Source organism: Chrysemys picta, chromosome 12 (assembly GCF_011386835.1).
Source record: "Chrysemys picta bellii isolate R12L10 chromosome 12, ASM1138683v2, whole genome shotgun sequence".
Classification (NCBI taxonomy): Eukaryota; Metazoa; Chordata; order Testudines; family Emydidae; genus Chrysemys; species Chrysemys picta.
The window spans coordinates 57,630,619-57,645,862 of record NC_088802.1 but is presented as its reverse complement, the minus strand read 5'-3'; the positions used below and the strand labels follow the sequence as shown (position 1 = coordinate 57,645,862).

Below are 15,244 nucleotides of genomic sequence, written 5' to 3'. Positions count from 1 at the left end.
AAAGAGTGTGGACTCAACAAGAGAACTTTCAGTTATTTATATTCAAGAACAGAAAGAGAAATACAATCTTTGAAATGAAATCGTATAGTTTCTTCTTTGTCCTGTTAACCCTGGAACTGGGTCTTTTCTACACAGCTGGTCCAAGTGTTGGTAGCACTTCTGGATTCTGCAGCTTCTATATAAATTCATTCAGCTCTAGGGTCCACATGAGGGCAATCTTCTTATTTTCTATTGGGTACTGATTTTCAGGGCACTCTGATTTCAGCTTAGTTTATCTGCTGCTTCCATTGTTATCCAGTAGATGGCAATAGTGTATAAGAAATTTCTTCCATGTTTCTCTGAGTTGGAGGGTTTTCATGTTTGATCAGTTTCAAAAATTTCACGTCCGGATTAGCATACATTATTCATGGAATTCCACCCCTCTCCCATTTTTAAGCAATTTCTCTTAATATTTCAAAGTTATACTCTGGTTATGTGATTATATCTTTCAATATCTTGCATGGATTCTTAAAAATCTCCAATGATGGAGATTCCACAACCTCCCTAGGCAACTTATTCCACTTCTTAACCACTCTGATAGTTAGGAAGTTTTTCCTAATGCGCAACCTAAACTGCCCTTGCTGCAATTTAAGTCCATTGTTTCTAGTCCTACCTTCAGAGGTTAAGAAGAGCAATTTTTCTCCCTCCTCCTTATAACAAGCTTTTATGTACTTGAAAACTGTTATCATGTCCCCTCTCAGTCTTCTCTTCTCCAGACTGAACAAACCCAATTTTTTCAATCTTCCCTCATAGGTCATGTTTTCTAGACCTTTAATCATTTTTGTTGCTCTTTTCTGGTCTCTCTCTAATTTGTCCACATTCTTCCTGAAATGTGGCACCCAGAACTGGACACAGTATTCCAGTTGAGACCTAATTAGCGCAGAGTAGAGCGGAAGAATTACTTCTTGTGTCTTGCTCACAATACTTCTGCTAATACATCCCAGAATGATGTTTGTTTTTTTGGCAACAGTGTTACACTGACTCATATTTAGCTTGTGGTCCACTATGACCCCCAGATCCCTTTCCACATTACTCCTTCCTAGGCAGTCATTTCCCATGTATGTGTGCAACCAATTGTTCCTTCCTAAATGGAGTACTTTGCATTTGTCCTTATTGAATTTCATCCTATTTACTTCAGACCATTTCTCCAGTTTGTCCAGATCATTTTGAATTTTAATCCTATCCTCCAAATCACTTGCAACCCCTCCTAGCTTGGTATCATCTGTAAACTTTATAAGTGTACTCACTATACCATTATCTAAATCATTTATGAAGATATTGAACAGAATCAGACCCAGAACTGATCCCTGCAGGACCCCACTCTTTATGTCCTTCCAGCATGACTGTAAACCACTGATAACTACTCTCTGGGAATGGTTTTCTAACCAGTTTTGCACCCACCTTATGTAGCTCCTCCATCTAGGTTGCATTTTCCTAGTTTGTTTATGAGAAGGTCATGTGAGACAGTATCAAAAGCTTTACTAAAGTCAAGATATACCACATCTACCGCTTCCCCACTATCCACAAGGCTTGTTACCCTGTCAAAGAAAGCTATCAGGTTGGTTTGACACGATTTGTTCTTGACAAATCCATGCTGACTGTTCCTTATCACCTTATTATCTTCTAGATGTTTGCAAATTGATTGCTTAATTATTTGCTCCACCACTTACCTTGTGCATGTTGGTTCTATCACTAGGCCTTTTATACCAGGCCTCATGTTTCTGGCTCACTCCCTCTCTACTACAATGAGCACTAAGTTTGTGTTCTTCGTTTTCTGGTTGCCTAGGTTGACACACCTGGGGACTGAATGTAGAAGTACTGAGCTCTCACAACTGCAACTGAAGTCAATGGAAGCTGTGAGTGCTCAGCACCTCCAGCAGTAAGACAGTGTTCTGGAGGAATGAGAACAGAGGGACAGAGTTCTAGACCTGACTCTGCCAGTTATTCACTATGTGGTCTCATGTCAAGTCTTTGACTGAGTTTCTCCATGTGTAAAATGGGGATAATACTGTTCTTCTATCTCAACATTTATTGTGAAGATATATTAATGAATATTTGTGAGGCACTCAAGTACTATGGGGTCTAGTGTCCTGGAAAAGAGCATGGTGAAATAAATCTGTATTAATTGAGACATTGGATAACATGCAGTAAATAACGCAATGGACATTAATTGAATAATGGGAATAAAAATACTGCTGCCTCATTCCTTGAGCACTGGCCATCCTCTGTTCTGAATAAGACAAATGCTGTGGAAAAAATAGTAGGTGGTCATTTAATTAAAGACTGTGTCAAAATACACATGTCCTATGGGGCAGAATTAAGATTGCATGGACAATCTAAATTTTTCCATTTCCTAACTTTCAAGTGTTTGACTTTGTACCTTAAATAATGTTCTTTTAACATAGATTTTTAGTATGTAAATATAGGCAGTGGTGGTAGTTAAGGTTGCCTAATACTTTCCATTATAAGAACCTGTGTTCAGTTTGTTATAACTGCCTAGCTTTAGCCATTTGGACTGAATTTTTCCTTGTCAGGTGTCTCGGAAAGTTTCAGCAAAAACTGTTGAGGCATTTCCATGTATGAGTTGTCAAGGAGTCCAACTCCTGAGCAAGCCCCACATGCCCAGAAGCAACTCGCCAACTGGTATCCTCTTGTGGCTGGGTGTGGTGGTTGTTTCGGAGAATAACAGCGTTCTCACTCTTTGTTTGGGTACAGCAAAGTCAGATACTTTATTCTCTTTAACAGCTGTGTAAAGGAAGAGAGTGCACTAGGACACAGGGTCTCCCCCTCCTAGGCAGGTCTCTTCACAGGTAAACAATTACAGCAAGCATTTATACCTTTGTTACAGACAATAATAAGCAACAGCTGCATTTTGTTTATACATTGGTCATTCTGATATCTTGTTTTTCTCACTTATGTAGACTCTTAGTCTACATTCCATATTGTCTGCACATTATCTAACATTATCTACACAAAAAAGCAACAGAGGGCACCTTTAAGACTAACAGAAGTATTGGGAGCATAAGCTTTCGTGGGTAAGAACCTCACTTCTTCAGATGCAAGTAATGGAAATCTCCAGAGGCAGGTATAAATCAGTCTGGAGATAACGAGGTTAGTTCAATCAGGGAGGGTGAGGTGCTCTGCTAGCAGTTGAGGTGTGAACACCAAGGGAGGAGAAACTGCTTCTGTAGTTGGATAGCCATTCACAGTCTTTGTTTAATCCTGATCTGATGGTGTCAAATTTGCAAATGAACTGGAGCTCAACAGTTTCTCTTTGGAGTCTGGTCCTGAAGTTTTTTTGCTGTAAGATGGCTACCTTAACATCTGCTATTGTGTGGCCAGGGAGGTTGAAGTGTTCTCCTACAGGTTTTTGTATATTGCCATTCCTGATATCTGACTTGTGTCCATTTATCCTCTTGCGTAGTGACAGTCCAGTTTGGCCAATGTACATCCCGCAAGGATTCGTTCTTGGCCCTGCGCTATTTCACATTCTTATCAATGACCTGAGCCAGCTCCACTACAGCTATTTCCTTCCCCCTGGGAGGATGAGATGATCTGGAGCGAAACGTGGACGTTATTCTGTAGCCTGGAGGCTGCAGCTCCGCAGCGGGGCGGGCAGAGCCCGGGGCGGCTCCAGCTGGCCCCACTCAGAAGGTTTGGCAGACTTCAGGATAGGCGAGGCTGAGCAGGATATTTCCTACAGTTACTCCTCCAAGCAGTTAAGAACTGCTGTGGCACCCAGCACCATAACTGAGAATAGAGAGACTCTCTCTCCTGTGCTCTCAATGCTTTTCGTGCTGGTGCCTGGGCAGCATGAGGAGAAGGAAGCAGCCTGACTTATTCAAATACAGTGGTATGGAGAAGAGGACTGGAAGGATGTGGAGAGTACAGGCTGAAGGGACAGCGGTAGCGGAGTAGGATAGGGACAGTTTATGCAGGGATAGGACCAAAAGGGAAAGTGGACAGAATGCAACATGGCAGATTGGAACTGAGTAGAGGCAAAAGGGTCTGTACCTTCCACTGTACCTTGCAGTTACTATATCTGGCAAATTGTGTATCTCCTCCCCTGCTAATGGCTGGTCCACACACAGAATAATTGTTTATTATAGCTGTAAATTACTGTGTTAACTCCAGTCCTACTGATGTCCCATGTAGAGCTCAGTATGCTTCCATATGAATACATTTCTATTTATTTTGTCAGTTTTGTTTTTTTAAAAACTGAGCAAATTACAAACAACCTTAATTTGCCTCCCTTGTGTATATGTATTATGAAGCAGTCTTTAGTTATATGATCACATACTATTTTTCCTCATGACCCCTGTCTTCTCCAGTGCACAGGATCAAATGTAGTCAGAGAATCAATCAGATGTGGCAAAAGTACACTTTGAATGGCAGGGCAGAGAGATGGAAGTGGGAACAGAGTGGGTGCTCTGCATGGGGAATGAGGGGAGTGACTGACACTCAGAGGAACTGGTTCCAGGTTGGGAAGGGGGATCCTTGCAGTTCATGTTTCTCTCATTAGCGACAGAATGTAGCTGCTCCCAGCCCCAGCCTACCACCCCAGTTCCTATCTGCTCCCTTGGCCTGATCATGGGCACCATGGTGCCCCTCTGGGTCCTACTCTTGTCTTCATCTCCCCATGCATGCATACAGTTTACAGAGCAAATCACATAAGCCAAACTTTTCACAGGTGGCAGCTGTTTATTCCTTATTTGCTGAGTGCATATCTTGAGACACCTGGGTCCTGATTTGCAGAAATGCTGCATATTCACATCAGTAAATTAAGTAAATGGGAGCTGTGCTTTAAACATATAAAGCATTATTAAAAGGCTAAGTACTCTGAATAATCTGGTTCTAGGCGCATCAACTTTGGCACTCAACATTAGTGGACATTTGACAATTTTAGTTTTAATCTCTCTGTGACTTAACTCTCCATCTGTAAAAACGGGGCTAATAGTACCACCTTACCAAATAGGGGTGTTGTAAAAATTAATGTTTGTGAAGAATTTAAGTACTCCAGGGATGAGTGTCATTAAAAAGTCTATGATGAAATTAATAATTCTGTATTCAGTGCAGGTTTCAAATGATGTGCAGTATATAAAGCTTGAGGCCTCACATTGAATGGTGAGGATAAAAGAAATAGTGAATAGCTACCCATTTAGTTAGCCTGATCTATCCAGCCCACTGAATGAGACAGATCCAGTTTTGTAAAAGATTCCAAGGCCTGAAGGAACCATTCTGATCATCTAATCTGGCCTCCGTCATAATGCAACCCATAGAACTTCAACAAAATAATGCCTTTTCAATTGCATAGCTTTAAAAAAATTCAATCTTGATTTAAAAATTCCCACTGATGGAGAAGCCACCACAACTCTTGGTGAATTGTTCCAGTGGTTAATTACTCTGTTAAAATGTATGCATTATGTCCAGTCTGAACAGGTCTAGCTTCAACTTCCAGCTACTGGATTTTGTTACATCTTTGTCTGCTCATTATCAAATATTTAGTCCTCATGTGCAGATACTTTATAGACTGATTAAATCACCCCTTAACCTTCTCTTTGATAAGCTATAATAGTTTGATCTCCTTGAGTCTATTGTTATAAGGCATGTTTTCTAATCTTTTAATCATTCTCATGGCTCTTCTCTGAGCCCTCCAATTTATCAACGTTCTTCTTGAATTGTGGATATCAGAACCGGACACAGTACTGTAACAGCAATCGCACCAGTGCCAAATACAGAGGTAAAACAACCTCTATACTCCTACTCGAGATTCTCCTGTTTATGCATCCAACGATCACATTAGTCCTTTTGGCCACAGTGTTCCATTGGGAGTTCATGTTCAGCTGGTTCTCCACCACAACTCCCAAATCTTTTTCGGAGCCACTGCTTCCCAGGATAGAGTCACCCATTTTGTAAGTATGACCCACATTCTTTGTTCCTTTGCTTGTGCCCAGATTGCCAACTGATCTAGGTCTGTATCAGTGGCCTGTCTTCTTCATTATTTATCACTACCGCAATTTTTTTGTCATCTTCAGGGGGAAAAAAATAAAGTGAACTTGTAATTAAAGATTCTCATAATGCATATGCACAGGTGAGCCAAATTAAGGTTGCACAGGTCAACTTAATTCTGGAATTTTCTAACTTTTGAGTGCTTGACTTTGCAACATTAATTTTTAACAGCATTTTTTGGTATGTGATATATTACATCCAAGAATATGACTTTTTTTGTACTGGGGTGTTGCACAAAGAGCTTGCATTTAATTTACTGCCTACTGTGAATTCTCATTCTCAAGATCTTTCTCAGGCTTACTGCTCTCCATTTTATAATTGTGCTTTTTCTTTCCTCCTCCTAGATGTCTGGTATTACATTTACTAGTAATGAATTCCATGTTAGTGTATGAAGACCACTGTTCTAATCTTTTCAGATGGTGATTTAGGCCCTGGCTGAATTTATACCGTAGACTACATTGCTAATGGAAATACTAAAAATGGGCTCCAGTATCGGCTCCAGTTGAAAGTGTTACCATTCAACTATTTTGTTTTGTTGTTGTTGTTTTTGGCTTTTTGGGGGGGGGGGGGGGAGGGAACAACCAACTTCTAAGTAAAATAGTTTGTATCCTACTCTTATCCTTAAATTAAAGGAACTTTTATGCTGTCTCTTTCCCATTCAGGGTTCAGTGATTAAAGGGCTTCAAGACGAGATTGTAGATCTCAGACAACATTTATCAGGGGTGGAGTCAGGCGATGGCCCCCACCATTGTATAAATTGCTCTGCACAGCAGATGCAGAGTAAACTGAAGGAAGCAGTGAGAAAGATCTCTATTCTGAGCCAAGAAAAGCAACAACTAATTGAAATGGGAAACAGACTTCGAGCAGAACTTGGTGTAGTATCAAAGGAAGGTAAATTCATTCTATATAAGGCTTTTGTTCCTGATGGGAGAGTAAATCACACTGATTTGACATGTAGAGAGCTAGATGGGCTTGTCTACACTTACCAGGGGATCAATGAGTGGCAATTGATGCATCGCTGGTCAATTTAGCGGGTCTAGTGAAGACCCACTAAATCGACGCAGATCGCTCTCCCATTGACTCCGCTGGATCGAGAAGAGTAGGAGGAGTCAATAGGAGAGTGTCTCCCGTCGACATTGCGTGGTGTGGATCCCATGGTAAGTAGATCTAAACTATGTCGATTTGAGTTACGCTATTCATGTAGCCCAAATTGCATAGCTTAGATCGAATTTCTCCTGTAGTGTAGACAAGGCTTAATGTGAAAGTAAAGTGCGGGGAGCAGGCTGATCTCTGAGACAGTGCATTTCTGTTCCTAATGTGAGAATTAGGTGCCAGTGCAGGGGTGGGCAAACTTTTTGGCCCAAGGGCCACATCTGGAATAGAAATTGTATGGCGGGCCATGAATGCTCAGAAAATTGGGGTTGGGGTGAGGGGCTCTAGTTGGGGGTGCAGGCTCCAGGGTGGGGCCAGAAATTAGGAGTTCAGGGTGAGGGAGGGGGCTCTGGGCTGGGTTGGGGGAGTGGGGTGCAGTGGGGGAAGTGAGGACTCTGGCTGGGGGGATGCAGGCTCTGGGGTGGGGCTGGGGTTGAGGAATTTGGGGTACAGGAGGGTGCTCCAGGCTGGGATCGAGGGGTTTGGAGTGTGGGAGGGGGATCAGAGCTGGGGCAGGGGGTTGGGGCATGGGGGGAGGCTCAAGGGTGCAGGCTCCGAGCAGCGCTTACCTCAAGCAGCTCCCGGAAGCACTGTCATGTCCCTTCTCCGGCTCCTATGTGGAGGCACAGCCAGGCAGCTCTGCACGCTGCCCTGTCTGCAGGCACCGTTCCTGCAGCTCCCATTGGAGCACTGGAGGGGACCATTAGAGCGCATGGAGCCAGAGGGGGGCCATGCTGTGGCTTCCGGGAGCTGCGTGGAGCAGCCCCCGACCCTACTCCCTGTCTGGAGTGCCAGAGCGGGGCGATGCCGCGGCTTCCAGGAGCCGTGTGGTGTGGCCCTTGACCCTGCTGGGCAAGCCCCAGACCCCACTCCCCAGCGGGAGCTCGCAGGCTGGCTTAAAACGGCTTACAGCAGATCTGGCCCACAGGCCATAGTTTGCCCACTCCTGTGCTAGTGGTTGAGAGCAAGTTTGTCCCTAATGCAGAAGATGCTGGGCTAAAACATGACACAGAGTTTGCCAGTCAGTAACTCTTGGATATGAAGATATTCAGTAAAGAACAACCTAGTGCTAAAGTGTCAGTGTGGACTTTGCATAAGAGTGAAAATTTGGTTCTGTATTTATAAAGAGGTTATTCGTCTCATGGAATCATTGTTTGATCCTCATGGAAGAGGAGAAGAAAGCAGAATAACCTTATCGAATAAACTTAAGATGAATTTTGAGGTCATGTGAGAAAATTTCATTGTAGAATTAAAATCTCTACAATGAAAATCTCTCACTAGTAAAAGGGTTGAAAAAAATCACTAGTAGGAAAAGACATTTCTAGGCCAATTCTGACACAGCTTTGTATCCCTATGCAATGAGAGGCTGCCATGTTCTGTAACTCATTTATGACTACTGTAAGCACCTAAATGAAGAGGAAATATTTTTTTTAGTTAAGAGTGACAATATAGAAAATTCCCTCTTCATAATTTATTTTCTCTCCTTTTTAGGACTTCAGCATTACATTAGCTCTAAACAGTGCCCTGTTCATACTGTTTATGGTGCTCTGTATCCTAAAGAGCTTGCCAATGAAGCACAACATCGATTCTCAGCTTTAGAGCATCTACAGTACCAGCTTACAACACAGGTAATGATATATCCTCCATAAAACTAGGCTTTTGATCAGATTATTGAGACATTGTGCTAAACCCGTATTTTCAGTTGCTTATAACTGTCCCCAGAATCTTCTTGGATTGAAATATCTCATGCTAGATCTCAGCCCAGAAGCCTTTTTGGACCATTTGTGATAACTCCATTTGGCTGACTTTGAGTTAACTAAACCTAGAGTGGAGGGGAAATGTTTTTCACCTAAGAAACTTTTCAGATTCATTTCTATGTTACTATATTAAAATTTCAGTCCTAAATGAGGAGTATGTCTGTCTTGAAGAAATTTAGATTTAAAATGATAGTTGTGGTCCATTTGAAAACATGTGACATATGTTTAAATTTACTTGGAATTCACAGATTTTTTAAAATGCACTCATCCAAATAATTATAATAGCATGTACATTCAAACATGCAAACTGGGAGCATGAGGGGAGGAAGTTGGAGAAGGGAGCGCTAAAGTCAGATTTTATTCGTTTAAAATGAAGTTATGGTCAGAAAAACTAGGGTTACCATCCGTCCAGGTTTCCCCGGACATGTCCGGCTTTTTCAGCCTTAAATGGCCGTCCGGGGGGGATTTCTAATGAAGTAGAAATATCCGGGATTTCCCCCTTCCCCTCCTGCGCAGTGCGGCGCAGCTGATTGGACGCCTGGCCTGATTGAAAGCCGCTCGCAGCCACTAGGGCCTCTAGCAGCCAGAGTCCCTCCCCTTCCCCCCGCTCCCTCCTCCCCCACAGAGCAGCGTGGAAGTGTTTGAGTCCACGTGGAGCCTGCATTTCTCCCTCTGCCGGGTGAGTGGGGGGAGCAGGGCAGGCGGCGGCGGGGGTGTGTGTAGAGGCTGCAGGGCGAGTGGGGAGCAGGGGGCACAGAGGCTGCAGGGGCGGGGGGGTGGAGAGGCTGCAGGGCGAGTGGGGAGCAGGGGGCACAGAGGCTGCAGGGGTGGGGGGTGCAGAGGCTGCAGGGCGAGTGGGGAGCAGGGGGCACAGAGGCTGCAGGGGTGGGGGGGTGCAGAGGCTGCAGGGCGAGTGGGGAGCTGGGGGCACAAAGGCTGCAGGGGCGGGGGGGTGCAGAGGCTGCAGGGTGAGGAGGAGCAGGGCAGGCAAGGGCATAGAGGCTGCAGGGCGAGTGGGGATCAGGGAAGCACTTAGCAACCCCCAGCCAAGATCAGAGCAGGAGGGAGGAGGGGGAATGCGGGGTGCTCAGAGGAGGGGGCAGAGTTGGGGCAGGGACTTTGGGGAAGGGGTTGGAATGGGGGCGGAGAAGGGGTGGGGTTGGGGCGGGGAAGGGGCGGGGAAGGGGCGGGGAAGGGGCGGAGTTGGGGCAGTGCCGGGGGTGGGACCAGGGCCCCGTGGAGTGTCCTCTTTTTTAAATGTTTGAATATGGTAACCCTAGAAAAACAGAATGTGAGTGAAATCCTGGCTCTATAGCGGTCAGTCGGGGGTTTGCCATTGACTTTGGTGGAGCTGGCATTTCACTCTGTGTACTTTAATTAATCAGTAGATACGTTCTTTGTATGCATTGAGTCAGAGCTGCTGTCTTTTCACTACTCTCAACCCTGTAGCACCAGCACAGTTTTGCAAGAGGGAGCTAGAGCTCTTCTGACTTACACATCTTCAATAGAACTACTAACCAAATGCCAGTGACACAAAGTTCACTCTCAATCCATCCACCAACAGCCATATGCTCAGGGCCAGTGCAAGAAAGTTTCGCGCCCTAGGCAAAACTTCCACCTGTGCCTCTTCCCCCCCGACCCCAGCCCTGCGGCAGCTCCCAGCCCTGAGGCGCCCTTCCCCCCCCCCCCCCGCGGCAGCTCCCTCCCCCCCCCCCCGGGAGCCATGCGGCAGCTCCCCACCCCAGCTCACCTCTGCTCCACCTCCTCCCCAAGCATGCCGCCCCCGCTCTAATTCTCTTCCCCTCCCAGGCTTGCGGTGCCAAACACCTGATTGGCGCTGCAAGCCTGGGAGGCGGGAGAAGTGGACCAGCGACCGCGCGCTTGGGGATGGGGTGTAGGAACGATGTAAAAAAAATTGGGGGCACCGCTTTTTGGCGCCCCCAAATCTTGGTGCCCTAGGCAACCGCCTAATTTGCCTAAATGATAGCACTTGCCCTGCATATGCTATTCCAGTAACAATCAAAGGTAATTGTCATCATAGCTTCAAAACCATGGTTGACATGTTGCAAACCTATGCCATTAGTGACCTGCACTCCAGCTGCTTAAAGTGCTAGGGGGAAACTCAGGTGAGGGACAAGTGCCAGATCTGTCGGGACTTCAGACCCTGCACTAAAAAGGAAAGAGACATTAGGCTGAAGGTTGTCCTCATGGAAGCCGCCCTCAGATAACTCTCGGAGCTGAGCCGCTCCGATTTGGCACTGAATACTTTGGCATTGGTGCAAAGTGCTCCCTGGCACTGAGCTCTTCTTGCAGAGGTGCTGGAACTAGGGGTGCTGGGGGTGCTGCTGTACCCCGTGGCTTGAAGTGGTTTCCATTATATACGGGGTTTACAGTTTGGTTCAATGGCTCTCAGCACACACACACCCAACTATAAAAATTGTTCCAGCACCCCTGGAGGTTGTGGAGAGAGTTTGGGAGGAATTATTAGGAGTGGAGTTTTGGCCATTGTCAAGGGTGAGCATTGTCAAGGGGTGAGCACATCCCCTTGGAGCCCTACTAGTGCATTGCACTCAGCATCCCCTTGGGTTCTTTCAATCAAAAACCTGTATCTCCTTTCTGGGATCTGATTTATTAATTTCTTCTACATAGGATGACTTGCTTGTTAGTTGCCCCTGCACTGGGTCCCTAGAAAAGTCCTGGTCAGCTGTTCATGCTAATTCAGAGTTATTACCTCTCTACTTAAATAGGAGTGCTCAGCTCTCCTCCTTGGGGCTGGGTTATAATTTAGCCAGCTGAAAACTCGTAGCCATCTGCTTCCTCAGCTGGCGCCTTTTTCCTCAATTAATCTTCAGGCTAAGAGGATCCAGCAGGCAGCCCTCTCTTCCTGGTGTCTGTCCTGTTATGAGGGAATAGCTAGCATATATGCTAGTCCCCATCTCAAATCCAGCTCATTCCCAATTGACTGGGTGAGATGGGAACCTGGCCATATCCTTTCTGCAAGGCTCCTGGCTCCAGGCCCCTAAAGATACAGTGATGAGATTTCGTCCCAAGCATCATTCATTCCTGGGACTGCTTCCTCTCTGTCTATATCCCCCTTAGGTCCTTATACTGAACATTTCAAACCTTTAAAGGTCCATGTCATGTAGCGGGATGGGCTGACCACTACGTGTTACTGCGTGTGCAGGGAAAATTACCCCGTCATCGCAATATTGATCTTGTGGGTACATAATGTAGTTTAATTTCCTACTTGACACATAAAATAGAGATATTATTTAGTGCTTACAGTAATCACAAGAAACTGACCTGTAAATACAGTCTTTCCAGAGGCTCAGGAAACACGTTGCAGGTTATCTGTAGATGCTTGTGTTAAATGAAATGTGCAATAATTTGGGCTGGCTTCTTTTCATAACAGGAGCTCCAGTATGCACAGCGACAACGTTTCTCAAGATTGACTTCTATGATTACGTTTCCTAGCTCAATAGAGAGCTTAAGTGCTGGAAATGTTCCAAGTAGGAGTGGTGAGGGAGCGGAACTACCTGAGATTCAGGTACATTCCAGGAATTTTTGACTAGTTTGATCTACTTTTAAACATGTGATTTAGTTCTATGTAACTAATACTCATTTTCTAGAAGACACTGAAAATTCATTACTTTAGTTGTTTATTGATTAAGTGCAAAATAGTATTTATAATACAGCTTTATTTTATAAAACATATTTTAAACAAGTTGTATCCCAACCACACTGTCCATGTTCTAACCTCATCCTCTTTCCCCTTATGCCCTGTCTAAATTAGAAATAATAACACAGCTTGTCTCCCAGCTGCTGAAACCATCTAGCTATCTCATTGAGAAGCTCCCAGCCCTACCCTCTCGCCTCCCTCTTTTGATAAACCCAATTTCCAGGTGTCCTCCATCTGAAGAGTAGATATCCTCTTAAGGGGATGTTTTGATTCTCACAGGTTCAACTGGAATCTTCTGTTAGAAATTGCAGTCCAGGGCAACAAAAGGAATGTACATCCTCAGAAACAGACCAATCACAGCAACTCAGTAGGGAGAGCACTAGCCAATCCCAACAGGCCTGGATGTCATCATCTGGAGTACACAGCTCCCTCCAGGATATTTGGCAGATTCTAGATATGGGATCAAGCCCTTCTATTCTCAGCCCTCAAAGCAACATAGATCAAGGTAAGCATGACTAGGAAAGAATTCACAGTAGGTCAGTCTTCTGGAGGAGTGAAGATACAATAGTAGATTCTCTCTATTTACACTAATTTTAGTATATGAGAGTGGTCCTAAAGTTACAGTCACTTAATTATCCATAAACCCAACTGTCATAGATGTTCCAGGAATTACTTAGATAACTGAATATTGAACAGTTAAGAGGAACACTAACACTTCTCCCCAGTATTATCATCCTTATTAAGAATACTCTTCCCCTCTTAATAAAACAATTAACTAGAGGAATATAATACCACTCGCCTTTATAGCAGAACTTTATTAGGAGAAGATATTAAAATGAGTCCTCAATAACTGAACAATTCATATACTGTCATGTTGCTGTTGGAACAGCATTGTAACTTGGTCAGTCCTTACAAAGCTATTATTTTGTGGCAGGTATATGCTCCCATAATATTATTTATTTGTATTATGGTAACAGATAGAGACCCCAGCTGAGATCAGGGACCCATTGTGCAAGTTATCATACAAACATATAGTAAGGAACAGTCCCTACCTGAAAAATGTTACAGTTTAACTAGAAAAGACAAAACAGACAAAGGGTGGAAGGAGAAATAGAGGGACAGAGAGCTAATGCAAAATGGCCAAGGTTACACAACGGAATAACACCCGTGTCTCCTGACTTCCAGCCCAGTCCCCTGTCCACTGGACAGCACTGCCTCTCCAAAACCCTACTATGCTAACAATTTATTGGCACAGATTTAAAGATATCTCTGTAATTCTGAGGCACTGTGGATTAATGTTGCATAGTGTTTAAGGCCAGAAAGGTCCATTAGATCATCTTGCCTGAACTCCTGTACATCATAGACCATTACATTTCATCTAGATACCCCTATATAAAAGTCAGAGATTTTGGTTAGACCAAAACATTTCAGCCCTCAGGAGACTTAACTATGTGTCACATGCTGAGTACAGGAGAAAACAAGGTGGCACCAATACCCAAGGTCCCTGCTGTGGCACAGAATTGATTGAGATGATCCCAGCAGGTGAACCATGCCCTTTGCTTCAGAAGAAGGTGAAAAATCCTCAAGATCTCAGTCATTCTGACCTGAAGGAAAATTCCTTCCTGATCCCAAATCTGGTAATCAGTATGATTTTGAGCATATGAGCAAGACAAGATGTGTGAGATAATATCTTTTATTGGACCAACTTCTGTTGGTGAGACAGACGAGCTTTTGAGCTTGCACACAGCTCTTCTTCAGGTTTGAAGAAACTAACTCCCAGCCATGCATCTAGAAAGAAGATCCTCTATAACTTCTCAGGCCACTGGTCCACTGCTTGGTGTCCCATCTCCAGCTGTAACCAATCTCTGATGCTTCAGAGGAAGGCAAAACTGAAAACTGAATACATTTAAGCCAATTGTACATCAGCTTAAAAAATTCCTTCCTGATCCCTGCAGGCAACTGGCTGAAGCCCTGAAGTATAAGATTTGATTATAGAACTGAAAGTGTTATGAGCCTGTTGAGAGTGAGGCAGGCAAACCTGTTCTCCCCATGGCCTTGAAGGAAGGGGAAGACTAGGGGAGACTCAGTAACAGATTCCAAAATCAGAAAGGACTATTATGACCATCCATCCTGCCCCCATGCACACAGGCCATAGAATTTCTCTTAGAAGCTTGATTAAAGTGTATCTTTTAAAAAGATATCTAATTTCTTCATAAAGACTCTAAGCGATGGTGAATTCACCACCTCTCCCAGTAAGCTGTTCCAATGTTTAATCACACTCACTGCTAGGAAATTGTGTCTTATTTCAATGTTGAATTTATCTAAATTCAACTTCCAGCGATTGGATCCTGTTATGCCTTTGTCAGCAATGTTGGAAAGCCCCCCACCCCATCAGATGTCTTTTATAGCTGTAAGTGCCTATGTGCAGCAACTGAGTCGCCTTTCAGCTGTATCTTGGATAAGCTGAGCTCCCTAAACCTCACATTTTAAGCAGGGCCGGTGCAACCATTTAGGCAAACTAGGCTGCTGCCTAGGGCGCCTAGTGGTTGGGGGTGCCTAAAAGCCCGCTCAAGCGAGGAGGTGGAATGGAGGTGAGCTGGGGCGGGGG

The 15,244-nt window shown here is 44.5% G+C and overlaps 1 protein-coding gene across 12 annotated transcripts in view; it reads left to right on the top strand.

The window, feature by feature from the left end:
• CCDC57 (coiled-coil domain containing 57) overlaps positions 1–15,244 on the top strand; it is a 109,227-nt gene that overhangs the window by 63,861 nt on the left and 30,122 nt on the right. For all 12 annotated transcript variants that reach the window (XR_010591944.1, XM_042840885.2, XM_042840883.2 and 9 more), the window contains 4 exons: positions 6,711–6,939; positions 8,692–8,828; positions 12,370–12,504; positions 12,916–13,141. Coding sequence is in view for 11 of the 12 variants with exons in the window: in XM_042840885.2 (XP_042696819.1) it covers positions 6,711–6,939; positions 8,692–8,828; positions 12,370–12,504; positions 12,916–13,141 (727 nt within the window). In the remaining variant the exon portion in view is untranslated. The remainder of the gene's footprint in view (positions 1–6,710; positions 6,940–8,691; positions 8,829–12,369; positions 12,505–12,915; positions 13,142–15,244) is intronic.